We start from the raw sequence: 12,682 nt of genomic DNA, 5'->3' as shown, positions 1-12,682 counted from the left end.
AGAGCTGCCTTTCCCAGAGCATACCTTAGAGAACTACATACAGAACCAGTACATGTACGTATGCACTGCCTGCTGGGAGACAACCCCAAACCAGCATCAGTCTGGGGACTCAACTCCAAGCTGCTGAAGTGGAGATGCACTTCTGAGAACAAAAGTTTTGTCATACTGACCTGTTTGAAGGTCAGTATGAAATTAAGTCCACAGGACTTCCCTGCATAGCTGGGATCCGGTGGCCAGCACCTCAGCAGTCGCAGCTAGAGGCCGGGATGAGTCTGTGTGGGTGTAACAAGTGATGCTCTTCACAGCTTCTCAGTTCCTAAGCAGAACTGCACTGCGACGGCTCCACTACACCTACCTTTGCCAGCTCCACTTTAACACAGGTGAGTGCTATTACCTTCTAGATGGTTGTGGGTGGGTTTCAGCTTGGTTTCCCTGGGTGTATGTGCATTTGTTTTTCTTCTTTTTAGCATACTTGTATTTTTTGGTTTGGCTTAGCCTGTGAATCAACTTCTCCTTAAGCTTTTGCATAAATATGTTTGAACCCATCAGCAATCAATCTCCACTCCGAACAGAAGACAGGACAGCTTATGTAGAGATAACATCCCCGAAGCAGCATTTTATTTTATTCTTTAATTCCCAAACATTTAATTTAGAAGTCTGGCATCTCAGTCATCCATCTTAACATGGGCTAATATTGACATAGTGTTGTCAGAATACACAGACAACTAAACAGCCAAAGAGTTTACAAAAAATAATTCATGGTTCTTCAAAACAACTGCAAAAGGTTACAAGTATCAAAACTCTTAGGTATATGCACTGAATTAAAAGAAACTGTGCACATAAGAGGCAAAAAAATAAATTGCTACTGAAACCTCACATTTCAAACAGTTTATTGTAAACTGATAAACAGGGCTGCCATTTCACATCAGCTTAACGGTTTCCATAGACTGAAAAAAATCTGGGATGGCTAATTGACTTTGCATGCACAAAATGTACGGCTCAACAGAACTGTCAGCTCATCTCAAATGGAAAAAAATTAACTGGAATCTAATTGTCTTCAATCACTTCCCATTATTCTTTCCCATACTTTCCAATCAACAAGCAAACTAAAGATGCCTCGTGTACTATGCATCTCTCTGAACTGCTCAAGTGCAACTAAGATAAATAGGGCCAACAAACCACTCGATCCATCGGTGCCCATGAAGACTCATCTGAAACTGCTTCTCGATGAAGTGGACAGCAGATCTGGACAGCTGTACAATACGATATGCTTAGCACTAGATATTTAGTGTGACTATGGCAAGGAAATATTGGTGACAATGGGGATGGTGAAGTGGATGAAAGAGAGATCAGAGGAAAGCTTTTTAATTATTGCCCTCTCCTGCTTCTTCATCTTGCTGGTCACTCGTCCAGAGAGTGAGGTTATCTCGAAGTAGCTGCATGATGAGAGTGGAGTCCTTGTAGGAATCCTCGTTTAGTGTGTCCAGCTCTGCTATGGCATCGTCGAAGGCTTGTTTGGCTAAAAGGCAGGCCTGCTCAGGAGCATTCTGGATTTCATAGTAGAACACCGAGAAGTTGAGTGCCAGCCCAAGCCTAATGGGGTGAGTGGGCTGCATGTGCTCTTTGCTGATTTCAAATGCCTCTTTGTAGGCAGCTTCTGATGCTTCCACAACACTGTTCTTCTTCTCGCCAGCAGCAACTTCTGCCAGGTAGCGGTAGTAATCCCCCTTCATTTTCAGATAAAAGACCTTGCTCTCATACTGGAAGTCATTGCAGTTCTTGATCAAGTATTTATCTAGGAGAGCCAAAACATCGTTGCAGACTGTCTCGAGCTCCTTTTCTATCTTCTCCCTGTAGGCTTTAACCTTCTCCAGCTTCTTCTCATTCCCATCTGCCATAGTTTTCTGCTCTATGCTGCTGATGACACGCCAGGAGGATCTTCTAGCTCCAACCACATTCTTATAGGCCACAGACAGCAGGTTTCTATCCTCGTTTGAAAGAGGCTCATTCAGCTCAGTTACCTGAAAATACAGACAAAGATCAAATTTAAAGGGTTTTTCTTAGAGAAACGCATGCAAGCCTTCTTCAACACTTCCACCGCAAAACTGCAAGCTTCAAAACTTCTCCTAGATCTCCAAATTCCTTCTAGATAGGAGTCAATTTGTAACACTGAAAGTTTTAAAGTGTTTCTCCAGTCAAGTCTTAGTCTGTTGTAACAGAATAAGTATTTAGAAGCTGCTGCAAAGCACATTCACAGAAAACAAGTGAGTCAGGCTTGTGTAAGGGAGAAGCATTCACAGAAGGAAGACTCTGTTTTTAAGGATGTCTTTGCTATAATTAGGCAGACTACACAGTAGCAATGAATTTAAATGTACTTAGAATACCGGCTTTGTGAATCTGGAACACAGCACAGACACCGGGAACTGCTGCAGTTCTTGCATTTCTTTCCCCTGCTGCTTGCTTTCGCTGGACAGCAGAGACAGAAGTGCTGCAGTCATTATCATTAAGCTCTGAACAGTTGAAATGGAAATAGTGTTTCAGAGTATCTTTTGGTCACTTAAGGAGCAATTATACAATGTAATACAAAACTGATTCAGATTTCTGCTAACTGGTGGCTGCAGATAAATTTCAGGAACAGAGCATGAAAAACTGCATAGAAATAGAACAGGAAATCAGAAAAAAAAAAGCCATTACCAACTCCAAATTCTACAAAAAGCTGAGACAGAGGAAGGATAACACTTCCAATACTGTACTCAGGCCTACTTTGCTTGCAGCGTTAGTGTAGTTCATCATCTTCTACACAGCTTCTGCTCAACATCCTCCCAACAACCCCTCCTTCACCAAACCCTCCCCTCCAACTCACCTGCATCTATCTGAGCTCTACTACCCACAAAAACTGAGCACGGAAAAAGCATACAAGACGCACAAATACCTGAGGATAAGACTTAGTGGGAGAGGACAACAGCATCTGAAACACTGCTGGGCTTTGCAGCCCAGACTCCATGGGGAAGAAATTAAAGCTACAGGAGGACTGCATCCACAGCTATCCTACCTCTCCACCTGATAAACCAGCACGTCCTTTTTTCCCCTCATCCTCCACTTACCACCTCTATTCTTTACCCTCAGCTACCTTCCTGTTCATCCCTTTCCCTCTGCTTCAAACTAAAGAGCCTGCTAAATGCTGGTACTTAAGTATTCAGTAACTACAAAAAAACATGCCTTGTTACCATTTTTTCTACCTCCTTAAGGTAATGTCTTAAGCTTTTTAATACAAACTTTTAGAGACAGATGTCTCCTGCATACTCCAAACGCCAAAATAGCATTATACAGCAAACATCTTGGGAACCATAAAAGAGTGGTGAGCACTAAACCCTGAATTTTACAGTCTACAGAGCTGGTGCTTTCACTTAAAGGGAGATAAATCCACCACTTTTCGAATTTCATCTAGTTTGTCACCAGAGACAAAATACAACCTTACAGGAACACCACTCGCCTTGAAAGCGGATTCCAGGTTTTCTATAGTCTCTCTTCTCGTGTTACTGGTCTTCAATTGCAGAAAATGTATCATAACACCCACCCTGAAAAAGCTGATTTACAAAGCCTACTTGCAGAAGAGTCACTGCAATCACAGATATCCAACACCTGAAAAGCCCTCCTATCTTCTCTTGCAGCCGAATTACAGCTGAAATTCAACACAAATATCGTGTTGATCAACAGCAATATTTGTAGAAATTTCTAAAGATCACATTAACAGAGGAAGGATTTTGTGAAGCCTAGCATGAACTCCGGCAATCTTGGCTGGTCTTCACTCAACACTTGGTAATCAAAGCAGCTCTACAGTGCAATCTTTAAAATGCAGCGTAGTTTCTGGAAGCATCTCCACGCTACACCTAGAGCAGCCAGCTGAGGTTTGGCTGTTGCATCAGCTTAGGCTGAGAACATTTGCTAAGACTCTCAACAAGCAGCAGACTAACAGAATTCCTCCTGACACAGCAAGATGCGCTAATAGCAAGGAATACTCAAGACACACTCATTAAAAGTACAACAAAACAAACCCCAGGAGAAAATCCCTCTCTCAGGACCAAATGTAGGAGAGTTGTTCCTATGTGGAAAACGAACGTAACTTCTTGTTCAAAACTCACCACCAGCTCTGGGCCATCTCAAAACAACTGGGTTTTGGTAATGAGTGCAGTGTTTGTGACTACAGAAATATAGAAATAAAGATCTGTTCTGCCAACAATGACTTTCAAAAATGTTTTATAAACAATTAGTGACAGATTAAAAAAAACCAACCCCTCCTGAGCTGTGAAATTCTGGAGAAGAGGAGAAATAACGTTAATTGACTGCACATGCCTTTGTGCAACACACTGCCTTTCCAAATGCAAGCCCTAGCAGTCAGAGGACAGAGCATTTACTCAGAGTAAATCTACAGAGCCAGCACACTGAGCTTCAGAACACTGAGCTTCTGAACACGTTGGCACGCTGCAAACTGCAATATTAACTGAGAAAGGTCTGAAAGCAGGGTTTTTTCCTTTTTTCCTTCAAGATTTCTACATTCTCAGTTAAAAGAAGACAGCATACTCATATTTCATCTGTTTTTAAGATTACCAAAGTGAGATTTTCATCAAATGAATGAGATCTTCCAATGCAAAAATAAACCTTTTGGGGTTTTCCCAAGTCACTGTCCATGGCTTGAAGAAGTCCCTTGTGAGCAGCTGCTACCACAGACACAACACACCAGAGCCAGAAGCCTGCAGACAGCACTGCCACAAGCCTTGAGCCACAAAGCAAACCACTTTTTCAGATAAGGTATGGTTAAATCTCACTGTCATGCCACCCCTGGGCACGATTTATACCCCCCCGGCAGATCCTGTTCATCTAGAAACCGATAACCACTGTCAAAGAGAGCAGCATCTCATGTGCAGCGCAGGAACTCAGCGTAACATGCCAGCAGCTTCCCACTTGTTATTCTGCTGTGGCAGAAATTTCCAGTGCTCGGGATGAAGTTCATTCCTTCCAAGTGTCACCTTTCAATGTGCCTCAGGATGTCAGTCTCATTTCCCTCTCTCTAATTTTTATTTCATTAAGCCTGAACTATTTCCTTCTGATTTAAGCTGGTGATTTCTGAGAGGGAAATTGCAAATTATTCCCCATCCTGGCTAAAAAGCGCCAATACTTTATATAGATCTATCTAAAAATCTCATCTACCTCTGTGGCGTAGCTGATCTATTATAAGAAACCGGACTCAAAGGAAAGCATATGATGTTCTCAGAGCTATCTACAGTTTTATCTACTTCCGGTATGTTAGCAAAGGAGATAAAATCAGACATGTTTCTCTTTACTTGTGGGAATGATGCGAAGAAAAAGACAACTTGAAACGCTGAAGGAAATTTACTTCTTCCTACCTTCCGTTCTACCTATAGCCTCTGTAATGGGAGAGATTTTAGACTGTAATAATTCTCTTTTACGTTTTAGATGCAGACACACTTTCTTATAACGGCTGTTAGGAAAAACAGAAGCACTTAAAAGATGAAAAGCCATTTGCAGTACGACTTCAGAGCAGTTCGTCCTTACTAAGATGTTACTCTGTACTTCCTTTATGCAAACACATTACACTCACACCTAAGTCTGGTGTATTTTCAGTCCCCAGCCACACAACACAGGCCACGACCTGCTAGCAGTGCTCATTCAGACTGACAGTTTGCTTTTTATAATACAGGCTAAATCACTGATTTCTGTAGTACTTACAGGTGTCTCCTCCTCTGCTTTATGCCCAGAAAGTTCTTTCACAGTTTACTGGGGAAAAAATGGGTGTATATAAAAGGAATCTTTACTATAACCCTGGAATTCCTGACTACACATGCTAACAACCATGGAAGCACTGTATCAGCTCAGGAATCACTTCCATGTGTGTGATCCCTACCGAGCTGAGCAACTTTCACATGGGAAATACCCAAGCAAAGGTTCCAAGCTGTGATGCACTGGATTGCTGAGCAAAACATGGCCCAGGCCAAATGAACATACGTGATTTTTACCTCTCTTTTGGCAGCCAGAGCACAAGTCATAGCAAGAGCCAGTCCTTTGCAAGCTGCTGCAGCAATGACTGTACCTGACCCAGTACAAAGACAGATTTCATTATTAAAATTCTTCCAATACAAAAATATTATTTGTAATTTCTGAATCAGACTAGCAAATTTAAACCAGAGCAGTTTCTTGCACCCAGTGGCTTCAGTGTTTGCTATCAAGCACTGGCAGTTCCATAGCGAGGGTTTACTGTCTAAAACCATAGTAAGGAAGTGGAGGAGGATATTGTTTACGTTAATGGCATCTCCTTCCCCGCTCCTACACACACTTCATTAACCCAACACCAGACACTGATGCAAAGGAGAACTCAGTGATACAATACTAAAAATACGAAGCATCCTAAATGTTTAAGTCCATGTATGTACACAGATAGAGCCTACAAATTAAACTAGAACTTCCAGCTATTTTTCTCAAAAAAAACTTTAGACTATTACATTATTTCCTGCTGAGTAATATTTCACGCACAATTGAATTTTAACATTGTACATGTTGCACAACTCTGATTCACCTCACCAACTGCAAGGTGTAAATGAGTCTCTACCTGCTATGCAGCTACACTAGAACAGTGGCAGAAATTGATGCTCTGAGCGCTACAGATCAGGATAAAACTGTCTTAAATGCTGAGGGTTTATACGGGTAAAGTGTTCCAGTCTTTCTGGAACAATCTAAACCCACAGGCACTCAATGCTGTACTTTCTAGGTGCTGGAGGACACGTTCCATCAAGTGAGAGCCTCTAACACTTACGCTAAAAGCACAGCTTGTCCCAGTGCGTGAAATCATTCTTTACCTACCTTGTCGGGTTGTTCAAATAGCTGTAACCCTGGAGCAGCACCTACTGCAGCGAGCCTGCCACACCCCCTGGAAGCACACCACATGGTACAGACACATTTACACACCACAGTATGGTCTGTAAAAATAATTTTGTCTAGGAAAAAGTAAACTAAGCTTATTAAACCTATAACAGCAAGCAAAGTGAAAGTTTAATTTTCCTCTCCTGTCTACACATTATAGGCCAAAATACTAGAATTCTTCCAAGAAAACGCAGCGTAACAGCAATTAAAAAAAATATGTATCTTTGAGCAGTAGTTTCCTTATTCAAGCTGCAACTGCTACTTCATCTGGCTTTACTTTAGAAGGAACTGATAGGACTGAAAAACAAACTGTTTCTCCAGCTTTATCCTGACAGCCAAAATGGCTGTCCTGTGATACTTTTTCTTCCTTCACTGATAAGTCTCAAAAATCACGCAAATACGTTTTCACTAAAACAGTCTTTGTTACTTCACATTTCAGGAGTAAGGGCCAGGCTGCTGGTGACACAATGCGTTGTAAAGTGCAGTGATGAATGCCCAGAACTGAAATTTACCGCTCAGGTTTCTGTTTACACTGAAAGCACACTACACTTTCACATAGCACCTTCAAAAACCATCAGGGATCTAATATTCAAAGCTTTAAAGATTTTTGAAAAGAAACTTTTCAAATCAAGCTGTCCTGCCCTGAGAGAAGATATGTGAGTTAGAACACTGAGTTCCTGTTGAAGGAAGTCTAATGTCTCCATAGCACAAGAAGATTATTTGAGTATTATTATATAAGGATAAAAAGTGAGTATTATTATATAAGGATAAAAAGTTCTCTTAATAGCTGTTATTTACAGTCACTGACATTAATTAGCTGTGTGAGGACAGAGAGCTCATGTAACATTTCATGAGAGCTTACGCTCACACCTACAAAATCGACTTCAAACACTGCAGAGCGTTCTGGAAATTCACATGGCGGAGCAAGCACCTCTGCACGCCCAGTAGCCAACAGACGCTACATGACAAGCACGCAACAGGATATGAACAGCTTAGAAAAAGGAAGCTTGCCTCTTAAATTCAGCTTTACTTTTTGTATTTTTGGAGTATCTATAATGTTTCATAAAAGCTCAACACTCCGTTCACTTGCAGTGTTCGCCAGCTCCCGATTACAGCAGCTCATCATTATACACGTTATCTGAGAGCAGCAGCAGCAGCATTACAGATGAGAATACTGTGACCCCAGATGAATGAAAATCACATAGTAACTGGGACAGTTGAGACACACAAGTGGACATAAGCACTGGGGATGTGCACTTTCTTTACCCATTTCCTGAAGCACAGCAACTGGATGCTGTTTGTTTCACATACGTTCAGATAGCCAGCACACACTCCAGCTCAGTATTTGGGAAGATAAAAAGCTATCTCCTCAATACAGCTAGACCTACGGTCTTTGAGAACAGCAGGGGAGTTTAGTGGTTTCTCGGTGTCATCTTCTAGAAGGAGCAACTGAAAGATTCAAGAGATAAACAGAGCTGCTACTCCTGGGTTACCTGTGTTGAGAAGTCTAGCAATACCTTTAAAATGCAGCTTATTTTAATGTCTAGTGCCTCTAATTTTGAGATACTTGGAACTATTGCTGCTTTAGAGCTGGATTGTAACGAGGCAATGGCAAAAATGAAGGAGAGCAGTAAAATAAGTCTTTTTACTGCCCTCGTTTAAGGGATGCAGTGTACATCACAGCCTCTGAGCCAGACTAAACGGATTGGTCCTTACAACAAAAATGTGACTTCCATTCAAAGCAAAATCATCTAGCGCCTGCACACAGCGCTGCTCGCAAGGGAAACGATTCCTCTCGGGGCCTTCGGTGTTCACAAAGGACACAGCAGCAAGAACAAACTGCAATCAGATACAGCAGAGACACCGCTAAGCATTGACTAACATTAACGTTACTCTTAAAATTCAGACCATACGAATGCTTTAAGAAAGGGACTAGACGTATTAGGTTTGACCATTCTAGTATTTTATTACGTATCGATACAGACAGTTCAGCGCAAGTAATTTCAGTCGAAAGGAGCGGAGCTGCAGCGGCCGCTCAGCGTTTAAGCTCGTGTCGGCGTTCGGCGGGGCAGGGAGCGCAGCAGAGGAGGCGAAAGGCGCCGTCAGAGCGTGGGCAGGCGCCGCAGCCGGTGCCTCAGCCAAGGGTCTGGAAGGGGCAGGGTCCGCCGGGCGCGGCTCGGAACCGCGGCTCGGGACCGGCTCCGCCTCGGGCGGCCCGCGCCTCCCTCCCTCCTCCCCCTCCGCCCGCCCCGGCCCCACTCACCGACTTCATGGCCGAGGCCATGTCGTCGTAGCGCTCCGCCTGCTCGGCCAGGCGCGCCCGTTGTAGCAGCTGCTCCCGGTCCCCCATGGCCGCGTCCGTAGCGCTGCTGGGCTGGACTCGGACCGCGCTGTGCGTGCGTGCGCCGCGCTCGGAGCCCGCGCTGCTGCGGCCGCCGCGCCTGCGCGCCGGGAAGGCACCGGGAGGGGCGGAGTCAGGGCCGGGAGGCGCGCGCCCGCGCTCTATTTGTAGGTGACGTCACTTGCTATAAATAGCGCGGCGCGGCGCACGCGCGTGGCAGCTGCTGCATTCTCGCTGCAGAGGGGCGGGGCGCGGCGCGGCGCGGCTGCCCCCATCCGCTGCCCGGGCACCGGCACCGCCCGGCCGCCCCATCCATAGCCCGGGCCCCGCCCCAGAGCCGGTTTGCCCGTCCGGGTTCGCAAGAGCGGACTCCCGCAATTCGGCACAAAGCCGTGCCCCCTCTGGCTCCTCAGCGCTCCCCGCCGCCGCGTAAAGCCAGCGCCTTGTGCCTCCGCAGCGCCAGCGCCATCTCCAACACACACAGGCTCCAGAGGGGCCAGCGCTGGGGTTTTAACAGACTTCTTATGACAAATAAGAACAAATGGCGATTCTGGGTCATAAAGGGTGAAAAGTAACAATTACATGTATCAAGATCCAAGCCGATTGCCAGAACGTTCAGGAAAGGGCTCTGCAGCACTGAGCAGCATCGTGCACAGACGGAGCTTCAGGCTGCATTGGTGCCTTCCTCCTAAAGGGATTTGATTTGCAGTTTCCATGAGAAGGCAGTGACATAAAACCGTAACAGAGCAGAACCCAAGTCTCAGCCCAATTAATTAACAGCATCAATGCAAAACTTGGATAGATTTTATCTATGGATAACGTTTGTATTGGTGGGCACCAGGAATGCATACTTGAAAAGGCACTCAGTGTAAAAAAAACATTTATATGTATTGATATATGTTACTTACATAATGTATCTATGTACATTATATACATATATATAGCATATCTGTTCGTACATTTGAATATATCTAATGCTTAAGGGAAGACTAATGAGAGTGCACTTCTCCAGTTTGGAAAATGGCTGCTGGAATTCCTCAGCAGAGATTCGTCAGTTTGTGAGGGGTTCCAACAGCTCCCAAAATGTGCTGGGCCTACCAAAAGCTTTGCAGTCTCGTACAGCAATTTCAGACTCCCGAGGGAAACAGATTACGCAGTACTTTTAAAACCAGTTATTCACCTACTGAACCAGACAATCTGCATTAATCTGCCAAAGGAATGTGGAGCCATTCACACATACAAATATTCTCCCTAAAACTTTTGGGTTTTTTTTAAATGGAAGTTCCTGTATAATGGCTGTTTCTCAGTGTAGAGTACCTCCAAAACTCTTAACCTTGAACCCATGAGTTGATAGGTCACCGCACTGTTCTAAAATCAGACAGGTCTAAACCAAACAGTTGCAAGGAAAAGTGATAAAATAAGGCAATTTTGTACAGAGCATTTGGTCAGTCTGACAGCTACTTAACACAAAGGCAGAACTGCATTTCGCATACACCAGGGCTGTGGCAGAGTACCTATTTTCTCCTGTACGTACCTCGCCCAGTGCTCCGGATCTTCAGCCATAAAGGTGGCTCCATGGATCTACAGAGGCACAAATAAAAACAGATTAGACTTTCAATTTGCTACAATATTTATAAGCTGAGATACAGCCTCTTAAAAATGGAAAGGAAATCGAAATCTCAGCAGCCTTTTACTGGAACACTGACAGGGGAGCAAACCGCTGCCTGACTCTGGTTCCCTGCCGAGCACAGATGCCAGGCATCGTACACGACGTTGCAGAGTTTTGCGATTCCCAGCAAAGCTCGGGCAGGAGCTCAGGAATGCAGCTCTCAGGAGGCAGGGTTCAGAGTTGTTGGCACAGGGACCACACCCAGCAAGAATTTGTAGCTGGAGAAACTTATGGTACTGAAAATTGCACCATGACCTAAGGCAGTGGCTCTGCTCCACGGACACATCTGATAATTGGACAGCACCAGTGCTCCACAAATAGCTCCCCGCTGAAATGCCGTTCTAGTTCACTGCCCGGCTCCACACAGGGGCACTGGGGACACCAAAGCAGTCTCAGAAAGCATCTCCCCGTGCTGAGGTTTAGCTGAGGGGACAGAGCCACAAGGTGGGGCGTGAGCACTGATGAAGAGGAAACGCGGCAAGGAAATTACACCATGCCATTCCATACTTGCCCCGTGGAAATCCTCCCCTTGGGCTGTTCGAGAGCGGTGATGGAGCAGGCGCTTGCAGCACTCTCCACAAGACTCACGGAACAAAAGCATTGCAAAGTCCCTGCCACCAACATCCTCCTCATCCCTGGAGCAAATGATCTTACTGAGGGAACTGCTAATTGATAAAAGCCTTCGGAACAAAACACTGAAAAGCACAAAGAGAACAGCAGCAACTGCCAGCTAATGGGGGAGGTTTAGCAGCTTCCCCATCACAGCAAAAGAAGTGGAGACGGTTTTGTTAAAGAGAGAGAGAGATGGAGAGTTTGTGGGCATCTGGTGTTGGAAATACTGACCAGCACTAGCACGGGGCATGATGTTCACATAGTGCTGTGAGGACAGACTGTTTCAGAGGCTCAGGACTATCTGTAATTGTTATTGTTAGAATCCTGGCTGCACATACCCCCCCAGTAAAGTGAGATAAGTGCACATCAGGGAGGAAAGGTGGTGTAACCAGTGACAAGATCCAAGCACAAGATACGGGTGGGTGTAGCTGCAGTGTGATGATTCTTTCTCAAACCACAGGGACTATAATGTCAATGATATATTTCTAGCAAAACCATACACCACAGTTTAACGACCAACAGAACCCCCGAGGCTGTCACAGTGTGTGTGTGAAAATATTCTACTATTTGTCATATTTTAATTTCGTGTTAATCTTGAATCATTCTCACGAACCTCCCTCATAACTCAGAAGTAAAACCCAGAACGAAGGGAGAGCAATAACACTGCCCAGTGCTGCTCAGTTCATGCCATGACTGTCGTAAAGTACGTGGATATCTGTTCACCAGCAAGGGAGGATCCTTGAAACAAAAGGGCAGTGATTTGTGCAAAACCTGCACAGCCCTTGCTGCCTCACGAGACAGGTTAGTTCTGCACATTGACACGCACTGGAGCTCAATGCAGCACATTAATACCACTCAGCATTCACACACAGCAGCCTTTCGCATGTTCAGCATCCCGTACAGACATGAGCTGATAAATCCTCGGAATTCTCTGGTTTCAAGCGTTTGCTCATTTCAGAGCCCCGGGGAGGGAAAAGCGCTGTGCCTGAATAGAAGATGATGGCAGTGTTCGCACTTGCCAGAATGATTCAGGGCTCTGCATGGAGGCTCCAGGCATGCTCGGTGGTGAGAGTTCCTCAGTGCAAAAGCACAGCAGCCAGCTGAAAGCAGCTTTAACTCTCCAT

The 12,682-nt window shown here is 44.8% G+C and overlaps 1 protein-coding gene across 1 annotated transcript; it reads right to left on the bottom strand.

Moving 5' to 3' along the window:
- Positions 1-583: 583 nt before the first annotated feature.
- Positions 584-11,088, bottom strand: YWHAH (tyrosine 3-monooxygenase/tryptophan 5-monooxygenase activation protein eta). The gene is made up of 5 exons (XM_054081992.1): positions 10,984-11,088; positions 10,812-10,858; positions 9,860-9,965; positions 9,200-9,377; positions 584-2,021 (listed from the first exon to the last, which is right to left on the bottom strand). Coding segments are annotated over exons 3-5 (837 nt in total). The 5' UTR covers positions 9,862-9,965; positions 10,812-10,858; positions 10,984-11,088; the 3' UTR covers positions 584-1,364.
- Between the last annotated feature and the right edge of the window lie 1,594 nt (positions 11,089-12,682).

The sequence above is a fragment of the Cuculus canorus genome, chromosome 17 (assembly GCF_017976375.1).
Source record: "Cuculus canorus isolate bCucCan1 chromosome 17, bCucCan1.pri, whole genome shotgun sequence".
In the NCBI taxonomy this organism is placed as follows: Eukaryota; Metazoa; Chordata; class Aves; order Cuculiformes; family Cuculidae; genus Cuculus; species Cuculus canorus.
Note: the sequence above shows the minus strand (reverse complement) of the source record. Positions and strands in the feature narration are given on the sequence as shown.